This window comes from Onychomys torridus, chromosome 15, assembly GCF_903995425.1.
Source record: "Onychomys torridus chromosome 15, mOncTor1.1, whole genome shotgun sequence".
In the NCBI taxonomy this organism is placed as follows: Eukaryota; Metazoa; Chordata; class Mammalia; order Rodentia; family Cricetidae; genus Onychomys; species Onychomys torridus.
Window position 1 is genome coordinate 2004359 of NC_050457.1, and position 26040 is coordinate 2030398.

Sequence of the window (26040 nt, forward strand, 5' to 3'; positions counted from 1 at the left end):
GGCTCCTCTTCGTGAGGGGTCTCTCCCTCCTCCTCTTCAAGGGGAGGCAACTCCTCTGTCTCAGGCAGATTTGGTGGATCCGATCCACTTGCCTGGCTTCGGGTAACGCGAAAAGCCAAGACTGGCTGTGGCCGAGGTTTTTTAAGCGAGGGCATGGGCGGTGGCCGAGACTTTGGAGCGCCCAGGGCAAGGTCAGAGAGCTCCTGATCAAGGGAGCGTAATTCCTTTAGAAGGGCCAGGTGTTGTCTACGGGCCCGAAGTGTGCCCTGTAGGCGCTGTAACTCTGTTATGAGATTAGGGGGGATTTCTGGATCATCGGGGGTCGGCATTGGGAGCGCTAGCAGTGAACCTGCAGGGGCCTCAGCGACTGGGGCACAGAAGGGGGCAGTGAGGGGGGCATCATAAGGAGGGGGCTGAGTAAGATTATATGTTATCTTTGTTGGGGATGGCTTTTGTGAGAGGGAGGTTAAGGGGGCCAAGTTGGCGGCCTCCTTTTTTAGACCGGCCTCATCGCCAGCGTTTAGGGGGGTCGGATCAAGACCCTGGAGGGAGGGGTAAATAGACTGAGGTGGGAGTGATTGGACTCCTTCTTCCATATTTTTAATCTCCTGTATAGAGGGTGCTCATGAAGGGGGTCGGGGGGAGTGGGGAGGATGTGAATCAGCGCAAGAGTGGGGGTGAGACTGTTCTTTCATGATTTTTTCTCCCTGAGAAATAACCAACGCAATGTCAGGAGAGGGTGAGGTCCTTTGGATCCTGAGAATATTATTAACAAGGTTCCAATAAGAAAAGGTTATGACAGGGACTTTATCTGGGCCAAAGGCTTGGTAGTGGTCCCTAAGGCAGTCGCCCACCTTTTTCCAATGGTTTTCATCAATTGTTCCTTCTTGGGGGAACCAAGGACAACAGTCCTCTAAGTGACTAAAGAATTTGTTGAGGTCTTTTTTACGAACCCTTATCCCTCGTGTCTGGAGGGCTTCTTTAATGCCCTTTATGAACAAATCATGAGAAGAAGTTCCCTGTCCCATGGCAAAGTCTATAGCTCAGACTCACCTCGTCCTTCCTGCTATCCCCCGGATCACCAGGACGCCGAGTCGGGTGGTCTCAACGGGTGATCGCTTTAAATCTCCACCAGACGTCTGGACTTTCCTGGAGAAGGACGTTCAACTCCCGACGAGGCAAGGGTCGAGCCGCACGTTGGGCGCCAGATGCCCCGGCCAGCGGGGTGTCAAACAGGGCCACCAATCCTGTGGGAGAGAATGGAAGGACAGGGCGACACAAAGAGACAGCAGCAAGACAGTATTCTGATCAAGCCGCCAATCTTTATTGTTCTCCACATGGCTTATATAGCATAAGGGGGGAAGGGGCAGGAAGGAGGGAAAGGGAAAAGGGGCGTGTAGAACATGGAAGGGGTGCAAGACGTGTGAGGCAGATAGTGCACCTGCAAGATATCGGCTAAGGTCACTGGTCAGGGGCAGTATATTCTGTTGCTAGGCTGCCTGACCCTGGAATGCTCTTTACCTTCAGTTGTCATGGCACCCGACTGTGGGATGTTCTCTTATCTTGGGAGGCCTCTGGTTACTGCTCTGGGAAGGGGCTTATGACTTGTTCTCTGGTCTAGCTAGTACTTTCTATGGTTCATGTTTGGTTCCTGACCTCTTGGTCCCTAACACAAGGGAATATACCTTCTTCTCAGCACCTCACAGAACTTTCTCCAAAATTGACAACATAATGGGTCACAAGCAAATCTCAACAGATACAAGAAAAATGAAATAACCTCCTGCATCCTACTACACCACCATGGATTAGAGCTGGAATTCAACAACAGAAGGCCTACAAATTCATGGAAATTAAACAACTCTCTGCTGAATGAAAAATGGGTCAAGACAAAAATAAAGAAATTAAAGAATTCAATGAAAATGAATGTACAGCATACGCAAACTTATTGGACACAATGAAAGTGGTGCTGAGGAAAGTTCATATCACTAAGTGCTTATATAAAATAACTGGAGGAACCTCATACTAGCAACTTAATAGCACACCCGCAGGCTCTAGGACAAAAAGAAGTAAGCAGACCCAAGATGAGTAGATAGATGACAGGAAATAACTAAATTGAAATCAATAAAATAGAAACCAAGAGAACAATACAAAGAACCAATGAAACAAAGAATTGGTTCTTTGAGAAAATCAACAAGATAGATAAACTCTTATCTAAACTAACTAAGAGAGATGGAAAAAATATCCAAATTAACAAAATCAGGAATGAAAAGGGAGACATAGCGAACAGACATCAAGGAAATTCAAAGAATCAATAGATCATACTTTAAAAACCTATACTCCACAAATTGGAAAATCTAAAAGAAATGGATAATTTTTTTCATAGATACCACTTACCAAAATTAAATCAAGACCAGATAAATAATTTAAATATTCCTATTACCTCTAAGGAAATAGAAGCAGTCATGAAAAATCAGGGCCAAATGGTTTTAGTGCAGAATTCTACCAGAGTTTCAAAGAAGAGCTAATACCAACACTCCTCAAATTATTCCACAAAATAGAAACAGAAGGAACATTGCCAAATTAATTTTATGAGGCCACAGTCACCCTGATAACCAAACCACACAAAGACTCAACAAAGAAAGAAAATTACAAACCAATTTCCCTCATGTAAACAGATGCAAAAATAATAAAATATCACAAATTTAATCCAAGAACACATCAAAAAGATCATCCAAGTAGGCTTCATCCCAGAGATGCAGGGATACTTCAACATTTGAAAATCATTCAGTGTAATCTACCATATAAACAAACTGAAAGAAAAAAAGCCACATGATAATCTCATTAGATGATGAAAAAGCCTTTGACAAAATGCAACAGCTTTTCATGATGGAAGTCTTAGAAGGAATAGAGATACAAAGAGCATATTTCAACATAATAAAGGCAATTTACAGCAAGCCTATAGCATACATTAAATTAAATGGAGAGAAACTCAGGGAAATTCCACTAAAATAAGGAACAAGATAAGGCTGTCTACTCTCTACATACCTATTCAATATAGTACTTGAAGTTCTATCTAGAGCAATAAGAAACTGAAGGAGATCAAGGGGCTACAAATTGGAAAGGATGAAGTCTACATATTGCTATTCACAGATGATATGATAGTATACATAGGGACCCCAAAAATTCTAGCAGGGAACTCGTACTGGTAAACACCTTCAGTGAAGAGGTTGAATACAAATCAACCTCCAAAACTCATATATACAAATAACAAATAGACTGACAAAGAAATCAGGAAAACAGCACCCTTCATAATAACCAGATAATATAAAATATCTTGAGATAAACGCTAACCAAGCAAGTAAAAGACTTCAAGTCTCTGAAGAAAGAAATTGAAGGTGATATCAGAAGATGGAAAGCTCTCCCATACTAAGGGTATGTTGGATCAACATAGTAAAAATGGCCATCCTACTAAAAGCAATCTATATATTCAATGCAATCCTCATCAAAATTACAACACAATTCTTTTTTTTCTTTTTTTCTTTCTTTTCTTTTCTTTTTCTCTACAACACAATTCTTTACAGACCTTGAAAGGACAATACTCAACTTTATATGGAAAACAAATAAACAAAAAAACCTCAGCTATCTAAAATAATCCTGAATAATAAAAGAACTTCCGGAGGCATCACCATCCCTGCTTTCAAGCTGTACTACAGAGCAATAGCAATTAAAAAAACAAAAAACAAAAACAAAAAAAACACATGGTTTTGGCATAAGAATAGACACATTGGTCAATGGAACCATATTGAAGACCCACTTATAAATCCACACACCCATGGATACCTGATTTTTGATAAAGAAACCAGAAGTACACAATGGAAAAAAGAAAGCATCTTCAACAAATGGTGCTGGTATAACTGGATATCTGTAGATAATGTACATAGTTCCATATTTAGTACATAGATCCATATCATATCGTTATGCACAAAACTCAAGTCCAAGTGGATTAAAGATAGCCTTTTCCCATGCTATGATAATCATGCTATAATCCATAGACCCAGAAAGTCTAAGTAACAAAGAGGGCTGTAAGCAGTGTGCTTGGGAAGGGGAACTAGAATAGATTTTGCAGAAGGATGGGGGTGAATGGGTGGGGTGTGGAGGTGTGTGGAGGTGTGTGGAGTTATAGGGGTGTGAGGTGGGAACAGCAATGGGAAGGATTAGGTGTGTGTGGGGATGGGTGGAGGGAGAGACTAAGGGGAGAGATTACTAGAATTGGAGAGCATTTGGGGGCAGGGATGTGGAAACCTAGTTCAGTAGAAATTCCCAGGATTCTACAAGGGTTATCCTAGTGAGGACTCCCATTTATGGAGGGACTCTGAGCCGACCATGTTCTGTAACCAGACAAGGCTTCCAATGGTGGGGCTGGGACACCAACCCAGCCACAAAACCTTTGACCTACAATCTATCCTGCCTGGCAGATGTGCTGGGGCAATGGAGACACAGAACTTGTGGGAGTGGCTAACCAATGATTGGTCAAATTTGAGGCTCATACCACTAGAGGGAGCCCATGCCCAATACTGCCTTGATGAACAGGAACAGGAGTTTGAAAATGCAGAGACCTAGGATAGAAATAAACAAACAAACAAACAAACAAATAAATAATAAGTAAGTAAATAAATAAATAAGTAAAGCCCAATCAGAGAGGCTTCTTCCGACAGGTGATGGGAGCAGATGCAGAGAGCCAAGCATTAGGTGGAGAGAGCCCAAACTGGAAATTTCCACTGGGTTCCTCCCCTTGGAGCTTGGTGAACACCACAGCAGAGAGGGAGGAAGAGTTGTAGGAGCTTGAAGGCTCAAGAACAGCAGGAGAACACAGCCCACAGAATCCACGAAGCAGGGCTCACAGGGACTGAAGTAGCCATCACAGTACGAGTATAGCCCTGGCGCTCTGCACACACGTCATGGTTGTCAGCTAAGTGGGACTCCTAACAGCAGGAGCTGGGGCATCCCTGACCCTCTGTCTTTGTTTTCCTTTCCCTTCCAGCGCTTGCCTGGTCCAGCCTGGATATGAGGGTCTGTGCGCAGTCTTATTGTGTCTTATTCGGTGATGGCCCTGGGAGGTCTGCTGCTTTCTGAAGGGCAAGGGAGGAAAAGTGGATTTGGGGAAGAGGAGGTGGGAGGGGAGAATGGGAGGAGTGGAGAGAGGGGAAACTGTGGTCTGGATGTATTGTGTGTGAGATTATAAAAAGAAATCAAGGCACAAAACATCCAGGGATCTTGAACACTATAAAGAGACTAAGTCTATGAAAAATAGGCAAAAAGGAAGCAGAAGAGACTGAAGTCAAAAGCACAAAAGGTATTTTTTAACAAAATCATAGACATAATTCCCCAATCTAAAGAAAGAGATGCCTTTCAAGGTACAAAAAGCATACAGAACACCAAATAGTGAAACAAAGGAAATATTCTATAGCATATCATTGTAGTTGGAGACCTTCTCTCCAGCCCCTGCCAAGCCCTGTTAGTCCAACAACCCACTTATAAAATAAACACACAGACACTTATATTATTTAAACTGCTTGGCCATTAATTAGCTCAGGTCTACCATTGTCTACCTCTTACTCTTATATTTCTATTTATCTATACTTTGCCACGTGGCTCGTGGCTTACATCTTTCTTGTCATGGTGGCGGCTGGCAGTGTCTCTCTCCCCGCCTTTACTTCCCAGAATTCTCCTCCTCCTTGTCCCACCTACCCTATCCTTCCTGCCTGGCTACTGGCCAATCAGCACTTTATTTATTTTACCCAATCAGGGCAACACATTTGACATACAGAACATCCCACAGCACTTCCCCTTTTCTTTTTTTCAAAAAGCAAGATTTTACAACATAATGATGATACTAAATATATAAAACAAAGAAAGGATATTAAAAGCTGCAAGGGAAAATGACCAAGTCATATATATATATATATATATAGGCAAGCCCATTAGAACAACACCTGACTTTTCAGTGGAGACTCCAAGAACCAGAAGCACTTGGATCCATGTTCTATAATTTCTGAGAGACCACAGATACCAGCCAAAACTACTATATCTAGCAAAACTATCAGCTATAATTGATGGAGAAAAAAAAAAAAAACTTTCAATAAGTCAGTTTGTATCGGCAAATCTAGCTCTACCAAAGGCACTAGGAGGAAAACTTCAGCATTAAGAAGTTAACCACACCCAAGAAAGCACAAAGAATAATTAATATAAGGACAGTAAATCAAAATAAGGGGAGAAACTCACACTACAGGAACAAAATAAGAGGAACAAATGAACACTGTTCATTAACTCAGTATCAATGCTCTGAATCCCCCTAAGCAAAAGACACAGACAGATTAGATCAGAAAATAGGATCCATCTTTCTTATTTCTGCTGCATGCAAGAAACCCACCTGACCATCAGAAATGGACATCACTGGACCAGCTCCTCACCAGAGAAGCTTCTTGCAGTAGATAAGAACCCACAGAGACCCACAACTAGACAGTGTATAGAGAATGAGAAACTTTGGGGCACTCAGTCCTAAATGGGGTGTCATTATCAAACCTCTCTTTCTCAAAACTCAGGGATCTATGTGGAAGAGGGCACAGAAAGATTATAAAAACCTGAGGTGGTGGATAACTCCAGAGAAACAGTGTCTTCAAGACATGACAGGACTGGTGCACACCTGAACTCACAGAGACTGTGGCAGTGTGCATGAGACCTGCACAGATTCAAGCCACATATGATCCCAGCACTGAGAGGAAGAAGTGGGCATGGTGCCCCACCCCTTACATGAAGATATTTGCAGTTGATGTCCTCTGGTAAAGGGAAACCTTGTTTTTTGAGAAAGAACATTAAGTCGGGTGGGTAGGCAGGTGGGGGAAATCTAGGAGGAGTTGCTGGAGGAAAAACATGAACAAAATACATTATATGAAAAAACAATTTAAATAAAAATGGTTTTTACAGAATAATAAAGCCCAAAACATAAACTAGCCTTTCACTTAATTCTGGATCTTCTGCCAAGAACAGGTCAAAGGGTGTATGCTGGCCTCTTGGTGTGAATTCAGAGTTCTTGCAGAGAATAAATGCACAAAACAACTCACACTTCCATGCTGGCTGGATGTGAGTGAAGACCCACTCAACGCTGGAGCTCCTAGCACGAGTTTAGGGTGGAGAGGTTGTTAATGGATTGAAGTCAGTAACACTGAGAGATTTTGAAAGTAACTGGGAGGTAGAAAGGAATTTAAGCCACAGAACTTTGGCTTGGCTCTTTACCCCTTCATTGTAAAACCTCTCAGGATACCTCTCCCTGAGTGTCCTTGCTCCCTTACTGGGTAGTACTAGATCCATATATTTATTGCAGATTTTGTTCATCACTTAATCACTACAGAAGCTTCAAGAAACCAAACATTTTATTTCACTGCTACATACATTTCAGTGCCTAGAACAGAAAACTGGACCATTGAAAGAATTCACTTGGCATTTTTCCAGTAAGTAAATGAATAAAGATAAAAAACACTGGAACTTCCAAGTCTAATCTCCCTTGAAGCCATAATTGCCTGTGGACATGCAGTCCCTTGAACTCACAAGTTCACATGACATTAAAAGAAGTGAGTTGAGTTTTATGAAAAAGTGCTTTCACTGATAGACACTCCAAACAATTTTTCATGGTTGGTAATTGAATTGAGATGTTAAATAAATTCATCATTCATTATAAAATATTTATTGTTTTAAATTCAATAATTTAAGATAATCAAAAACATCACAAGACAGTTTCTAACCTAATGCTACCTAATGTTTCAGACTCACAGAATAGAGGTGCCTTGACAGACAGGGTCATGTGAAACCATTTATGCTTGGGCACTTGGTGGGGCACCCAAGTTATATATGTTGAATAGAAACATGCTCTATTTTTGAAACTTAAAACAAGATTTGAATCTTGCTTTTTCCTAGCCCTCAAATTTGATGTTAAATAAATGTTTTCAAGTTCTTTATCTGAAAAATATTTTGATAACTGAGCTATGAAATTTACTTAAAATTTAAAATCAATGCACTTAGAACAAGATGTAGGTTATAGTAATTGCTGAGGAAATGTTACTTGTTCTTGTTGATGCTGTAGTGGGACATACTTTTTCTATTTTATTCTCTCTCCTATGCTCTATAATTCTGAAGATCCACCCAGAGCAATTCACCTTCCAATAAATAATTTGTAGAACCTAGAACCAAGTAGCATAGCTAATGATTTCAATAATAAATGGACTCTGGTGTTTCCATTTTCCCCATGTTTATGTCTTTTCTGATTTATGGAAATTGAGAACTAAAGCAGATATCTAACATTCCAATAGTAGAAAGACTCTGACCATTAATGGTAAGGAGAGTTTGTATGTTAAATAGCCTGGTTGGATTGGAGTCTAGTAATCCAGTCTCTATATTAATTGTTTTCCACCTTGTATGATGTCACCAAGCATACAAGCTTGAGAACAACATAATTATGAGATTTCACAAGAAATTTCCCTAATGTTTTTATGTGATAAGTGCACTACTTTGGCCACCTGCAAGTAGATCGGTGTCATATGCCAAAGATATGAAGTCTATTCATATGATGTGCCATGGAGCAGGTAGTGGAAGCTCTGAATGTAATTGATCTTGAGCATCTTCTGCAGAAGTCCTGAGCTTTCTACAATAAATGCACTCTGAAAGTCTGTATGTAAACCAAACAACTGCAAATTAAATACTGAAGGAGAGTAGGGAAGCTATAACTGTAGCATGAATCTTGCCAGTTCCTCAGATGATTCTGTTTCCTCAGACTGAAAGCCTCTGAGTCCTCATCCAGAATGAATCTCAGCTGAACTGCTACTCAAAAGCCTCAAAGCTTAATCAACTAAAAGCTTCTAGTTTCTGGTCTTCACACTTTATATACCTTTCTGCTTTCTGCCATCACTCCCTGGGATTCAAGGCGTGAGTCACCGTGCTTGGCTGTATCCTTGAACAGATGGATTTCTGCCTCTGGAATGCTGGGGTTAAAGGCATGTGCTACCACTGCCTATGCTCTATGTTTCATATTGTGGCTGTTCTGTTCTTTGACCTCAGATAAGTTTATTAGTGTGCACAATGTTTTGGGAAACACAATACCACTACACCTAACCACTTAAATAATTTCCCTTGTGACTCATGAACTCTGAGAATCTTTTTTATCATGCAAAGTGTTTATCTTTTGGTTTAAAAATCAGGTTCTTGCACATTTGGTTGTGTTGTTTGCACATTCGGTTGTGTTGTTTTTAATTGAAGCACACCTGTATTAGGTAAACACACTACTAGACTTGGGAATGCTGTGCCTGGTGCTCCCACTTAATGAGCTGGCTGTTATACCAAGGACTAGATACAGAAATGAATGCTGGGCTACTGATTCTCTCTGACTCACTGACTCTTTTATCCTAAAGAGTCCGGTGTGGACTGTCATCCATTCAGAAAGAAACTTATCCTTTTATATTCATTTATTCCAGTGCTCAAACATTTTCTATTTAAAAAGATTAGGCAACATAACTCTAAACTCCTCTGAGTGGCTTTATGGTTTGTTGTTGTTTCATTTCTCAAGCTTTCCCTGGGTTCCATTGGCTGTTGTTTTTTTTTGGGGGGGGAGGGTTGTTGTTGTTGTTGTTTTTGCCCTATTTAAAGCACATCAGAATGTATAAGCACAAATCACCTATGTATTTCCGTGCTTAACATCTGTCTCCCTCACTAAACCACCAGCATTAATGATGTCATTTTTGTCCACTGCTGCTGTCTCAGTGTTTATTATATTGCCTGGAACATTTAACTATTTAGTCAATATTAGTTGAGAAAACAAATGAGCTAGAAAATCAGTGAATGGTTAGGAGTTAGCCAGTCCCATTTATATAATCTTTTAGAAGGGTCTTAATTGACTAAACCTTTAGAGACTTCTCTAGCCTTCTTCCATTTTCCACTTTTCCAGCTTTGACTTATCCTTGCTTCTTCTTAAACACTTTGGTCCTTCTCTTGCTGTTTCCTCTGACCCAAACATCTTTCCTGTATTGGTGTGACATCTATCCTTCCTTTCAATCAGTTCCATACACAGAACACCTCCCTAGAGACTGTCCCATGTCCCTTTAACTTCGGGTAGTGCCCACTGTACTCATCATTGACTGTATCTATGTACTTTTTGACTATCTGAGCACTTAAATATGTAACTCTGAATAGTGTGGGCAGAGGAAGAAATATGTTCATCTATTTTTTTCATTTTAATTTTTAATTAAGTTTTTCCCCAATAGCTGAGTGTGGTGGTACATGCCTTTAATCCCAGCACTTGGGAGGCAGAGGCAGGCAGGACAGCTTGGTCTACAAAGAGAGTTCCAGGACAGCCAGGGCTGTTACACAGACATACCTTGTCTTGACAGCAAAACAAAACAAACAAACAACAAAAGAATTATCCCCAATAATTGTTTACAAACATAAAAGGTTAATTTGATGTTATCTTAATATAACTTTACAAAGTTCTTCAGCCATAATATCTGTATTCTTATTTGTATGTCAAGATTAAATTTTTCTGTAATATTAAGGTAAGTTGAAGTCATGCATGTTCTAACCACCCATAGCCCAACAGAAGATGTATTTGTTGAGTCTCATACTAAATCACTTTGGGTCTAGGCCTGATGATATCTCTTCTATGATAATAAAAAAAAGAGGGGTTGGGGATTTAGCTCAGTGGTAGAGCACTTGCCTAGCAAGTGCAAGGCCTGGGGTTCGATCCTCAGCTCAAAAAAAAAAAAAAAAAAAAAAAAAAAGAATTCTAGGCTATGATTCCCATACTTTTAAATATTCAATGTATTTTGATTTTGTTAAACCTGTAAAACTTCTATTGCTAATACAAATAGAATGAGATAATAAATATTAAATAAAAATGTAGTATACTTGAATGTTTTATGAAATTCTAACATTCCAAAGAATAATAAATAAATTAAATATATCAGGAAATTACATTGTTTTGGTGGAAGAGATTGCCAGTTTTTAGAAACAGTATGTTTCATTTAAAAATTTTTCTGAAATTATTTTGAAATGCTTTGTCTTTTTGGTCTCTTAGGTATTTGACTATGATTTTGGACTGCAAGATGACTTTATGGGCTCAGCCTTTCTTGACCTCACACAATTGGAGTTAAACAGGTAACTTTCAAAAGTTGTAACATTGCTATGCCTCATTACAGACTTGGCCTGTGAAGTATGGAACACTGGTCTGTACAGATTCCTGTTGATGCCTATGGGGTCCAGGAGTTAGCTACATGGGGGTGGGGATCTACATACACTATGTTCTTATGTCTGTTAACTTTATTCCTGTAAGACAAAATTCTATCAATACAGCTACAGCTCCTCTAGCCATTTGGGGCAGGAATAACTCTAGACACACCAAACTCCTTATCCATCTACTTTATTCCTCTGGGATGAAATCCTGTCTCCATAGCTTCGGTTCAGTCCAGTTCCCTAGCTCATAGTCCTGTTAAGGACTAAACTCCTTTACTTCCAGCCTCATCTTCATCCTCTGTATCCTCTTTTTCCATCTCTGCTACTCTCCACTCCTGGGACTCAGAAAACTCTACCTGAGATCTGCCTACCCTCTATGGAACCCGTCTTCCTATCTGCCTCTCTCTACAGAAAAATGCCTGCCCTTTCTTTCCCTGGGCACACAGGTTCTCTCCTCCTCAGGAATGTTGTTCTAACTCCTTGATATGTAAAAACCTCTTTTTTTCTCGGTCAATTGCTCTGGATAGCCACTAGGCCCGGGGGCAGAGGCAAGGTCTGAGATTCATTTGCACAAGAAGCAAAGCTATGTGTCTCCAGCCAGCTTGTCTCCTAGGCTCAGCAGGGGGAGCTGTAACCTAGAAGTTCAACAGATCTGGGGAGCTGAATTGTTTATCATCAGTTGGTCTGGGCATGCAAGAATTTCATAGCAGAAGATAGCTGAAATATTAAAGGTTGGATATCACCAACTATTCGTAATAAATGGCTTGCCTCTTGATAGACCCTTGGCTGGTATTGATAGAAAATTACAATATGTCCACATGACTGGACTTGCCCAGCGGACCGCCTAATTATTTCCGGTTCAAAATAGCCATTTCCAGGTCAGAACATCTCCGGTGGCTAGGACTCCGTGGCTTTACATGGCTTGCGGCCATGTAATCTACGCGCATGCATGGAGTAGCCACATGCAGTCCTGTACGTATGAGCGGCCCACTCTTTAAAAAGCTGGCGCCATTTTGCACAGGTCTCTCTCCTCTTCTCTCCTCTTCTCTTCTCTCCTCTCCTCACTCACGTGTGTGCTTCACACAGGCCTGTCACCACTATCCTCTATTAATAAACAGCTCTTCTGTGGATTTGTCGTGTTCGGGACGTGTTCCTCACGGGTAAGAGCGCAAATAAATAATTAACAGGTATAGCTTAATACACATCTGAATCTCTATGATATATTCTTGCGGCCTGCAAGAGATGTTCTGTTGTCACCATCTGAGAATGTTCCAACACAGCACTCTTTCCTACTTACCCACAGGTTTCCAACATCTTCCCTAACTTCCTCATTCAATAGCAGCTAATTTCTTTAAAAAGTATTACTGGCTAACTTCCCTGTCCCTAGCACCATGCAGAGAGAGGATGCATTCTTTAATGCATTCTTTAAGAGAGGTTTCGTTGGGCACAAAGACTATAATTATTACTTTAAGAAGCAAGTTGCAGGCTGGAGAGGTGGCTCAGAGGTTAAGAGTACTGGTTGCTCTTCCAGAGGTCCTGAGTTCAGTTCCCAGCAACCACATGGCAGCTAACAACCATCTGTAATGAGATATGGCGCCCTCTTCTGACCTGCAAGCATATATGTAGGCAGAACACTGTATACATAATAAATAAGTCTTAAAAAAAAAAGAAGCAAGTTGCTACATACTTCACCTCAAAAACAGCAAATCTCTCACCACAGTTTACCATCACCAGACCACCGATATAGTGTACCAAGTAGTAGAAATAGGATGATAATATTTGCTTAGTTTCATTATCAGTGCTTGAGCAGCTGCAAAGTTATATTGTCATTACTAACATTACTCAATGCAGAGCCCCTGACAATGGGCATGGAATTTTTAAAATGCATTTTGTCTTAGGAACTAAAAACTGACTAGAACATAGAAGGAAAATGTAGGCTTCAAAATGAAATCTTTGATAGTCGTAAATGGAATTCCTTTCTTGAATGGTGACAGAGGAAATAGGAAAGAAGTGTAATGGGCCACATTCATGTTTCCTTTTTGTATGAGTATGGATTAATAGATGAATATACTTGGGAGAACCTCTTTGTATGCTATAGTAAGCTAACTTTGAGCATACAAGCAGCTTATTGATCTTCCAAAGACTAACTGATTGATGATTCACTGATTGTTTTTGCAATGGGTGGAACAAAAGAGCAGCTGTCGATGCCTTCCCACAGTTAGTAGATCCCACCAGTAACTTGACCTGAGGATAGAGCTTAGGTGACTGATGGTCCTCCCCATTTCAAGGAATTGTTCCCAGCAGTGGTGTCTGTGGTCATGAGCACTGATGCAGGCTAAAATGGACTCTGCTGCTCTTTTCAAAGGCTACAATTACATTTTCTGTAAACCTCTGCATTAAGTATATGCAAATTATAAGACTTAAAGCATACATTTCTCTTGTTAAAATAAATCATTGGGGAATAATAATTTTCAATGAAGACTTATGGAATTAAAGAAACAAAGAGAATATAAGCAAACATTTCAAGTATACTTTAGTATGTTGCTTATTTTATATAATTAGCCACCACCACCCTAAGGCCATGTACACATCAGATTACCACTTTGTGACTTCACAAGCTTTAGTAAGCCATTTTACCTTGTGTACAATTCAAGGATATCAAAAGATGGATATTAATAATAGCCATATAAATGCATGCTGCTATAAATGTATAAATGTATTTTCTTAGAAGAAAATAATAATGATCAAATTTTATTCTTCTACATGTAGCTATCCAGTTTGACCAGCCAGACAAAAACCCTGTATAGAAGGGGAGGCAGATGAGAAAATCTAACAGTAGATGAGAAACTTGGTACTTGATAGCTTCTGGGAAAGGAAAATCTGTTAATGTTGTGAAATGCCTCTTGAGAGGCCTTGGACCAAGGTGCCCCATAGTAGGTGAGACATACCATGTGGGCGTAGCAGAAGACAGCATGGCATGGTGGAAAGTCACTCACCATGTGAAAAGTTTATTTTTGCGGGAGGGGATAGGGAATGGAGAGAAGGAGAAAGGATATATATATGGAGAAAGAGAGAGAGAGAGGAGAGAGAGAGGAGAGAGAGAGAGAGAGGAGAGAGAGAGAGAGAGAGAGAGAGAGGAGAGAGAGAAGAGAGAGAGAGAGAAGAGAGAGAGAGAGAGAGAGAGGAGAGAGAGAGGAGAGGAGAGAGAGAAGAGAGAGAGAGAGGGGGAGAGAGAGAGGAGAGGAGAGAGAGAAGAGAGAGAGAGGGAGAGAGAGAGAGAGAGAGAGAGAGGAGAGAGAGAAGAGAGAGAGAGAGAGAGAGGGAGAGAGAGAAGAGAGAGAGAGAGAGAGAGAGAGGTAGGGAGAGGGTGAAGGGGAGGAGTTTTTTCTTAAATGGGACTTTACATAAGATAATGTCAGGATGGTGGGTGGGTCCCCAAGGGGCAGGTCAGAATATAAACATTCCTCCATTTTGATTATTATAAAAAGGTGAGTTATAGATAGCAAGTGGGGGGGGGATGAGGGCACCAAATTCTCAAGACTGCTTCCTGCTGACAAAGGGCAAAGTGGGAGTTATGAATGGCGGGAGGTGTGAGTGAAAAAGCATTCAGTTAGCTGTCATCATAGAGCTCTCAAGCATGGAGATCTCAGACATCTGTTCCTTGAGGGAGCTGAGAAGACAGGTTGCAGCAGTGATGTTCCAGGAGCTTCGGGCAATGGTACACCAAATCAGGAGTACAAGAGCCATCACATCTGCTGTTTCTCTGGAAAAGGAAATGCTTCTGTTCATCCTGTAATAATTGTCAACGAATTGGGAGATAACAGAGTCTTTATGAGTAGGCATGTGGGTGAAGTTAACCTGTCGGTATTCACCTGGTTGGCATCCTTGTTGGTGGTGCAGGGCCTGGCTTATCTGAAGAACCCCCAGTGGACTGGTCTTGGCAAGAGTCTGGCAGGAAGAGTGAAGCTGCAGAATATGCTCAAAACTGGGGGGTCCAGATGGCTCTGGAGACAGACACAGTAACAGAACTTTTCCCAGGAACCTCAGGTGTCTGTCACACAGCTGGAACAGATTGACAGTTTGGTGTCATAGCCAATGCTGTGACTTTGATTTAAAGGTACAAACTGGCTTCAGCCCAATGAAACATATCTTTAAATCTATAACCAGAGGAAATGCACGGAATGGAAGTGGTTGGGTGAGTGGAGGAGGAGGGAGACTTCCCTAAACATCATCAGACCTGAGAAGGATGTGTAAGTGGACAGAAGTGAGACAGCTTTGCTATCTTCATATCAACAAACCTTAAAGCTGTTTCTTTATCTAATTCTCCAGGGAATACTGAGAGCAGTCAGCAGTAAAAAGTTACATTGAATTCTGTTCTGTGAGTTTATCTGATCTGGTAAAAAGGTAAATTGTGTCTAGACCTAGTAGTAGCCCTAGGAGAGGGCATCTGTGAATCTTACGTAGTGAACCGAGAAAGCAGGTGAAGCAAAGTCTGGTCGTTAAGTGGACTCAGAGATCTGAGAAGGATAAATTATAACTGAGTGCAGACCAAGCAGCTCTAAAAATGACAGAGACCAGTCCACACCCAGCTAGCCATACCCAAGTCTCCACATCATTGGAGGCAGAAGCATCAGAACAGTACCTATTTTTAGCTGCCTGGCCCAAAGGGTGGGAGTTTTTCCCATGGAAGAGGAACACGAGGAAAACTGATCTTACATTGTCTAGGCAAAAGGGGTGCAATCAATTCTCCAATGTCCTGCTGCTTGTCCACAGTCTGGTTGGGTCCTGGTGGCAGGTGTCATATTGGGGCATCTTGCCCAGAGGTCAGCATTGCCATAGTCCAGGTGGAGACAGCATGGTGCCACCTAATCTTTTTCAGAGACCTTGGGTCACTGCTAGGATCTGGGAGTCTATGTCTGATATAATAAGTTTTTAATCAACATTTTAAATGCCATGTTCTGCAGATCTCTGAGCATTTGAGGACTGTCTGTCCATTAGGCATGACTGAATATCAACAAGGATTCCCTAAGTCTCCAATATATTGACAGCTTTTGTAACACTAGGACTTACTGTCTCCTGAAAGGCAAAGAAGAGTGACAGGGGAAAGATCCAGGGCCAAATGAGAACAGGAAAAGAGGGGAAAACAGTGAGTCACGGTGTGGCCCAACTCTGAGAAAAGGACCCTCTTGGGAGACCAGAAATTCCATCATAGGATATATATCTTGTTTATTAGATACCCTATTTATCAAACATATGATATCATTTTTTAAAATTTTCTAGAAGAAATAGATGTAAATGTCTAAGTTAGCTTTTGTTAATCTAAATATATCTTTATAAATTTAAATTTCTATTATCATATAGAGTATACTAGAAACCAGTGTTGAATCAAATATAGTTTTATATCTCTACCATCATACAAAAAATCCTTATGAATCCCAAATATTTGATGCTTATTACTTCCTTACTCTAGAAGGAGATAAAATGAATAGAAGTCATTAGGGCTAAATATATTTTTAACCTTAGTAAACCTTAGTAAAAGATGATTTCCAGCCACATGGCCATCTACATCATGATGAAGTCACCAACCAAGATGGAGGAGAGCCATGTGATTGCTGCTCAAAACATGTTTTTTGTTTTTGTTTTTGTTTTTGTTTTTTTTTTCTAAATAGGTAAGTCTAAGTTGTAAGGAAGGGAGAAGGAAGAAAGTGGGTATTTTTTCTTGGTTCCCCAACTGTCTCACCCAAGAAATACTGAGGTCAGTCTCACACCCAGGGGCAGGCAGCTCCCCCTGAGTGGCGGTATTGAATGAAAGGCAAAGCCTCCTGTGAATGAGAAAGCAGACATGTTATAGGCAGGAGGGAGCAAATCTGTAATGGGTGGAGGGAAATAAGTGGGCACCTTTTGGCAGGCCCTGCCAAGGTATGCCACCAAGCAAGCACATCACACACAACTAGTGGAAGAGGTTTGAGAACAGAGTGAAAAACCATGTCAGAGTGGGAGCAGCCCTGATCACTCACAGAAGTCATCCCCCCAAAAAGACCACTGTTCCCATGGATGAGAGAGGGAAAAGGAGTCACGACAGCTTGTAGCCGTGGACATCCCCAGGGGTAGAGGGAGTCCTAAACAAGGACCAAGCGGTGAAAGAGGGCTCTAGCCACACTAGCGGAGATCAGGCTTAGCACGGCTAAGCCAGAGGAGCCTCAATACCTAGTACTAGGATTTTGTTTGGTTTTGGTTTGGGTTTTTGCTTTTTGAGACAGTACTAGGATTTTTGAGGAGAGCTAGAACAAAAACTGAGCTCTGAGAGGGAGAGAGATCTCATCCATAGGAAAAGGTCAGGAATCCTGTTGCAAAAGCCAAAGGGGTCTAAAGGAACTGTGGGCAGATCCAGAGGGGGTGTAACAACCCAGTTGAAACTTACAGGATTGCCACTGGAGGATGGAATGGTGAGTGGTCAGGTGAGCTGGAGTCTGTTTTAGGTAGACTGGGCCCAGGATCTTGGCATTGAGGGGGTGCCAGGAGGGCCTATCCGAGTCACAGAACCAATGTTAATGTTGGGCCTTGATGGGTTTGGACCAAGGTGCCCTGCAGTGGGTGAGACATACCATGTGAGCATGTGAGATTACAGCGTAGTGTGGTGGAAAGTTACTCACACAGCAGACCCAGCATTTATGTGGAGAGTTTTTATTATTAAAAGGAGAGAGATTGAGAGAGAGAGAGAGAGAGAGAGAGAGAGAGAGAGAGAGAGAGAGAGAAAGTACATGCTACCTTTGGCCAGAGGGGGGAAGGAGAGAGGGGAGGAGGGGATTTTTTCCTCTTAAGGGGACTATAACGTTAAGATGATATCAGGACACTGGGGGGGTCTCCAAGGGGTGGGTCAGAATACTAACAAAATCATTTTTCTTTAATGATAAAATATGCCTAAATGGGTTGGGGATTTAGCTCAGTGGTAGAGCACTCGCCTAGCAAGCTCAAGGCCCTGGGTTCGATCCCCAGCTCAGAAAAAAAAAAAAAAAAAAAAAAAAAGAAAATATGCCTAAATACATGGCTAATTTCATACATCACAGTTGGTTTCCATCAGCTGTATGAGCATTTATTGGTTAGTAACTTGATATCAATTAATGTATTTAAATAATATATTCCTTATTAACTTGGATCTTAATGTTTATTATACTATAGATATTTTCCTGTTTAGGAGTATTATTCAAACTAAATGACATAAATATTTTATTTTAATTTGGTTTTTCGAGATAGGGTTTCTCTGTATAACAGTTCTGGCTGTCCTGGAACTCATTCTGTAGATCAGGCTGGCCTCCAACTTACAGAGATCCTCTTGCCTCTGCCTCCCAAATGCTGGGATTAAAACCATGCGTCACCATGCTGGGCTTGACATAAATATTTTTGAAATGAAAGAAAATAATAAGAATCTCATGAAGTACCTATAATTGTTCTGAAATCTCTTTAAAGTGATCCTAAAAACATGTTTTTCAAATTTTTTGAGATCATAATTTAAACATTTCTCCCTTCCTTTTCCTTTCTCTAAGTCCCCTTGTATACCTCATCCACTTTCCTTTAAATTCATGACTTCTATTTCATTAATTGTTATTGCATGCACGTACATACTAGTATGTACACATATATGTTCCATATGTACAATCCATATAATACTACTTGTATGTATGTTTTCAGTGCTGAGTATTTGGCACTGAAAACAATTGGTGTGTCCTTTCCTTGAGCAGGCCATATCTCCTGTTTCCAGCTTTCCTTGTTTGCGTCTATAGTTCTTCATGTAGTGTTGAGGCCTTGTAGGCTTTCTCTGTCCAGCTTGGCATGTTACTGGTGTCATCCTTGTTCAGAGCACATTTGGGTAATCATGTTGGTGAGAAGTTACAGGTATAGCTTCTGATGTTGCTAAGAGACTCAATCTCACAACCAGCAATCTGATCTTCAGGCTGTTAAAATTTTTCCATTTGCCTTCCACAGTGTTTCTTGAGCCTCAGGTGTAGGAGTGTTTTGCACAAGTTTCCATTGAGATTCGGCTCCAAACTCTGCATTTTTATTGGTTGTAGTTCTGAGGGCCCCCATCTATTCCAAAGAGAAATTTTCTTAATGAGCGTGAAGACTACAATTATTTGTGGGTATAAGAGCAAATGTTTAAAGATTATTAGGAATTATGCTGGTTTAGTAAATTAAGGGATTGTAGATTGTCCTCTAATAACAATGACTTAGTAGCACTGAGTAGTTAGTTAGGTTTTCAGTATCAGGCTTAGTCTTCCTATTGTTGAATGAATCTTAGTTCCAATTAGAGAGCTGTTTGTTGGTTACTGGCAAGGCATGCATACCACTATAGCACTATAGCTTGTTGTGCTATGACAGCTGTTGATGTGGCTCATAGGTGTATGTAGGTAGGACTGTTGGTTTCTCCTTTCTTTGGAAGCTTGCATGGTGCCTTCTAGTACTATGAAAACTAGTCCTCAGGCAGGGGCCTATCAGGTCAGTTCCAGCTCAGGAGCCTCTGGGCCCTGCGTCTGAAGTGCATGGTGTCTTTCAGCAATGAGGACTTACACTCCCACCTCTTGGGGGGACCAAGGGCAAAGCTATGGGTTGTATGTTGGGGGTCTCTTGTGCAGCCCTGGCCAACAACTCAAAGGATGGCTCTGGTGTCTGGTGTTGTGGTTTGTTGGGGGGTTCTTGGGGGAATCACCATCAGCCCAAGTGAGAAAAGTTCATTAAAACTGTATATACAAGAAAGTATATGTATTATAGAATTTTTTGAGAATAGTTAACAGTATAATTCCTGGTGGCTTTTGAAGAATCCTTATTGTCTTTTTACCCACCTCCCTTTTTTTTCTGTATTTACTTCCCTAAAGAGTCCTCACTGTTCCCATTTCCCCTGTCTGAACATTTGTATCATGCTATTCCCTTTTCCCACTTTCCACCTTCTTCTGTATTTACCTCCCTCCCTCTTCCCTAAAGAGCCTCTCCCTTCCCATTTTCCTGATCAGATCAATTGTACTCTGCTTTTTCCCTCTCTATTGGTCCCCAGCCACACACCAATACTGGCAATGATTCTGTTTTAATTTCATAGTTTCTGTAGTTACTATAGGCTGTGTACTCACATTAGAAGATTTGGAGATGAGGCCTCCAACACAAAAGAACAGGTGATATTTTTCTGTCTGGGTGTGGGTTACCTCACTCAGTGTGATCTTTTCCAGTTTTCCCCATTTACCTGTGACATTCATAATTTCATGTTTCTTTACACCTGAATAGCATTTAATAGTAGTTTGTACTGCATTTTCATTATCTATTTTTTTATTATAGGGCATTCAGGTTGTTTCCATTTTCTGGCTATAGTGAATTGAGTAACAATGAATATGGCTGAGCAAGAGTCTTCATAGTAGAATGTCAAGAGCTTTGGACATATGCCAAGGAGTGGTATAGCTGGGTTGTGTGTAGATTTATTTCTTAGCTTTTTGAGAACTGTCACCACTGATTTTCATAGTGGCTGCATCAGCTTACGATCTCATCAACAATGAATGGGCCTCCCTTTCCCCAAATCCCAGTAGCATTCTTTGGTTGGTTGTTCCATTGATTTTTGCCATTCTGAGTGGGATAAAATGAAATTTCAAAGTTTTTTTGATGTGCATTTCCCTAATTGCTGGGGATGATGAACACTTGGGAGATATTTCTTAGCCATTTATTTATTTCTTCTTTTGAAAATTCTATTCAGGTCCCAGACCTATTTTTCTTTTTCTTCCTTCCTTCCTTCCTTCCTTCCTTCCTTCCTTCCTTCCTTCCTTCCTTCCTTTCTTCCTTCCTTCCTTTCTTTCTTTCTTTTTCCCAAGACAGGGTTTCTCTGTGTAGCTTTGTGCCTTTCCTAGAACTCACTTGGTAGCCCAGGCTGGCCTCAAACTCGCAGAGATCCACCTGGCTCTCCCTCCCAAGTGCTAGGATTAAAGGCGTGCACTGCTGCCACCACCACCCGGACAGACCAATTTTGCTAATGCATCATTTTTGACTGTTTGCTTTTAAATTCTTTGTATATGCTGAATATTAGTCTTCTATCAGATGTACAACTGGTAAAGACTCTCCCATTCTGTGAGCTCTCTACTCACTTAATATATTGATGTTTTTAACCATGAAGAAACTTTTTTAGTTTCATGAGGTTCCACTTGTCACTTGTTGACCCTAATTCTTGGCACATGGAGTTTTAGTCACAAAATCTTTTCCTACACCTACATCATGCAGGGTTCTGTCCATGCATTCTTTTAGCCATTTCAGTGTTTCAGGCTCCACATTTATATCTTTCATGTATTTGGAGTTAGTTATTGTACAAGGTGATAAATGTAAATCTAGTTTCATTCTGCATGTGGGCATCCAATTTCTTTTCTTTTCTCCAGTGTATGCTTTTGGCTTCTTTGTCGAATATGAAGTGACTAAATTTATATGTGCTCATGTTTAGGTCTTTAAATTTGTTCCATTGGTCTACATATCTGTTTGAGTGGCAGTACCATATTGTATTTATTATTATGGCTCTGTAACATATCTCAAGATCTGTATTGTGATCACTCCAGCATTAAGGAAAATTTTTAATTTTATATGTATTCCCTATATGAAAAGTGACCCAATCAAATTGTAACCACAAATATGTATATATTGCATAAATACACTATGATGCCAAATACACATTTGTTTAGAAAGACAAGTTGATGTTGGGATACAACTTAGGGAGTAAAATGCTTGTACTAGCATAAATACATGAGTTTTGACCTCTATAATCCATGAAACAAGTTTGGCACAGTGATACACAACTATAATCCCAGCACTGGAGAGCCAAAAGCAGGTAGATTCCTGGAGCCCATTGATAGGCCAGCCTAAACAAGTTGGTGAGAAGTCTCCTTGGTGGTCCAATTAGAGACCCTGGCTCAAAAATTTAAGGTGGAAGTGATTGAAGAAGATACCTAACATCAACCCCTGGCCTCTACCACATTCACAATTGTATTCCAGCACCAGCACCACCATGCTGATACACATGCGAACAACCACATATGTACATAGATACATAAATAAATAATGAAGATGACTTCTTACTATCAAATTATTATAATTATTGATAGCTAAATTAATCTTGATAACAATTTGTATATAGACTTCTAATACCCTCCCCTTACCCAGTTCTAATCCCTACCTCTCATCCACAGATTCTTCAAAGGTGAATTTCAAGAATAAACACACATACATGCACACAAAACAGAACAGTGAAAACTGATAGGCAGAAAGGACTGAATTTTTTCACTTGGGCCATTTTTAACCTAAATGTCTATTCACCATACTGGAACTAAACTGTACAAAAATTAAAGTTCTGTGGACACAGGGATCCCCTTGGTTTTGATCTCTGGTTTTTACCTGAAACCAGAACACTGTAAGATATTCAATATGTACTCACTGTTCTCTTTGTGAATGCAACAAACAACTGGATGAATGAGAAAAGATGTTTTATTGCCAAGCATCCTATGAGTCTTTTGTTTGGTGTTCCATGTTCTACAGAAACTGGTTTGTGGTGGCTCATGAGCCCTATCTGTTCAATATTAATTAAAATAGGTAAACAAGATGTTACCTATGCAGACTCAGTTAAATGTCTATTTTCTTTATTTCTTAAAAGTGATTCTTCCTCAGGAATGCTTACCCAAATCCAAACCTAAGTATAAGTTCTTCATTGTCCAACTCTAAGTAATATTTCTATGTTATTTTGAATAGAGAAATTGTTTTGGGCATAAGTTTGCACATCCCCAAACTACAAGCATTATTATTATTTTAAATATCTGCTGTTCTTTTAAATAATTATATGTTGCCTTAAAACATATGTATAAAATATGTGAATCAAGTTATATTTTATAAGCTTCCTCTTCTCACACCTCTCTGTTTATTTTAAATAGTTATTCCTACTTAAATAATAAGCCGCACAACTAAAAGCAGTGCCTGATAAATGGCCTTCACCCACTTGCTGGCCCTAAATGTGTAGAAAAGAACCGGACTTCTCCTTGTCAGCTTACAGATCATAGAAAGAGGGTTCCTAGATTTTTGAATAGTTTGTTGCTTTCATCAACCTTCTAGAACCTCAGAAAGTGAAGAAATTTACCTAATAAATTCAAACACCTCCACAGACATGCAGCTTCTTAGATGATTTAATACAACGGTGGTATTTTGATAACAACAAAAAATGTACTAAGAAATCAAAAGAGTAAAAAATTTTAAATTCATTTAAATTAATGAATTATTGATTAAGATAACTTTGGGTTTATGCACTCAGTGACTATTACCAATCTAAATATTTTATATCACAGGAGCACAGATGTGACCTTGACTCTGAAAGATCCCCATTATCCCGACCATGACCTTGGAATCATTTTGATGTCAGTCACCCTGACCCCCAAGGAAGGTGACCCCAGGGATATGGTAAGTCTTCCAGAGCTCTTCTTGTCCCCACTTTCTCACATGCTGAGAGCCTCCTCAGGCCATAGAGGGAGCAGATGCAATGGAACTCTGGCCCGTTCTTGGTTGCTGTGAGTATACTGGGTAGCACTCATCCATACTCATTTTGTCTTTTCAACTCAAATTTCCTGTGCCATATTCCAGATCAGAATCTCTTGTTGTAAATGAGTAGATTTACACCCTCTCATAATTTTATTAATTAATTTCAGACATGTTATATTGTAGGTAAATATTAGTATTCTTTCAGGGAATACATTGATTAGTGAATCAAATATTTGGAATTCCACATGGAGAGATCCAAGACTCTACTATTTTGACTATATTGCCAAATGTGTCATGACAAGGACAGCAAGGTAAAATCATAACAGAGTTTCTGTTTTCTGATGGTTGTTTACTGAATAAGTGTGTACTCTTCATGTTCTTGATGGACTTCCATAATGATACTTCCTGTATCTAAGCACTTGCTATTTGCACTTCCTTGCATACCATGCTGCTATGAGAAATGAACAAGGGCTACAGAGGAAACAGTGACTCCCACACTATTGAAGTAACCTGGAAAAGTATCAGGTGTAATCCACATCATTGGTGTGCTTGCTGGTGTATCTCTGTGATCCAATCCATACTGGTGTGCTTGCTGGTGTACCTCTGTGATCCACATCATCGGTGTGCTTGCTGGTGTACCTCTGTGATCCACACAGGTGTGCTACTGGTGTAGTTCTGCCATTATTTGCCAGAGATTTTTGTTAGGCTCAATATTCATATATGCCTAGGAACTGCTATAGCTCTGATGCAATTTTGTGGTAGCTATAATTGTTAGAGGTTCTCAGAAAGACTGTCTCAGCAATACCTATATTCCTGTTTTAAAGTTATGTGCCATTAAAGTTGGTATATATTATCTATTAAAAATATTGTTGACATTTTAATCAAAATTGTGGCTAAAAATAGTGGATCCCAACTTCAAAATTTGAAGATTTTTAAAACTTAACAAAGAAAACTCACCCCTTTAAGAAGAAATTCCTTCCTATCCATAAAAATTAAACAATGGGCATATAAGATCATGTCTTATTTTAAAAATTTATTTTGTGGAGAAATTTACTTTTTTTTGTATTGTCATTTTAAAAAAATATATTTATTTATTAAAATTTTTTCATTTCACCTACCAACCCCAGTTCCCCCTCCCTCCCTTTCTCCCGCCTCCTCACCTCCCTCCCACTCTACCCCCATCAACTCCTCAGAGTGGGTAAGGCCTTCCATGGTCGTCAACAAAGTCTGGAATACCAAGTTGAAGGAGAGTCTAGCCCCTCCCCATTGTATCAAGGCTGAGAAAGGTATCCCACCACAGGGAATGGACTCCAACAAGCCAGTTCATGCACCTGGGATAAGTCCTGGTCCTGCTGCCAGGGACCCCACAAACAGATCAAGCCACATAACTGTCACCCACATTCAGCGGGCCTAGTTCAGTCCCATGCAGGGGGAAATCTACTTTTAACAAATCTTGCTATATAGCACCTGCTGTGAGAACATGGCATGGTGTGATTGTATATACATGTGTGCAAATGGAGGCTACTGAGGACAAACATGGTCTAGTGTGGCTGACTACACATATCCCTGCTGTGAGAACATGGTGTGAATGAGTACACATAACCCATGCTTTAAGAACATGGTATGAATGAGTACACATAACCCATGCTGTGAGAACATGGTGTGAATGAGTACACATAACCCATGCTGTGAGAACATGGTATGAATGAGTACACATAACCCATGCTGTGAGAACATGGTGTGAATGAGTACACATAGCCCTGCTGTGAGAACATGGTGTGAATGAGTACATATATCCCTGTTGTGAGAACATGGTGTGAATGAGTACACATAACCCATGCTGTGAGAACATGGTATGAATGAGTATACATAGTTATAGTGATATTTTATTTGTACTGAAATGTGATTTTATTTGTATGTTAATAAAGTTGCCTTGGGGTCAGAGGAAGCCATAGCAGAAGCTGGGCGGTGGTGGCGCATGCCTTTAATCCCAGCACTTGGGAGGCAGAGGTAGGCAGGATCTCTGTGTGTTCAAGGATACAGCCAGCATGGCGACACATGCCTTTAATCTCAGTACCAACCATAGAAGACCTGGAGGTCTGTACAGACAGGCAGTGACAAAGATGTCATGTGGATGGGTTTACAACCAATGAGAAGGCAGAACAGAAAGTCTATATAAAAGACAGGACACAGGAAATAGCTCTCTGCGGAGAGGAAAGACAGAGCATCAGGGAA

The 26040-nt window shown here is 40.4% G+C and overlaps 1 protein-coding gene across 2 annotated transcripts in view; it reads left to right on the top strand.

The window, feature by feature from the left end:
• The window catches only part of Mctp1 (multiple C2 and transmembrane domain containing 1), a 583339-nt gene that overhangs the window by 323823 nt on the left and 233476 nt on the right, over nt 1–26040 (top strand). For both annotated transcript variants that reach the window (XM_036206958.1, XM_036206959.1), the window contains exons 4-5: nt 11117–11196; nt 23616–23727. In XM_036206958.1, coding sequence (XP_036062851.1) covers nt 11117–11196; nt 23616–23727 — 192 coding nt within the window. The remainder of the gene's footprint in view (nt 1–11116; nt 11197–23615; nt 23728–26040) is intronic.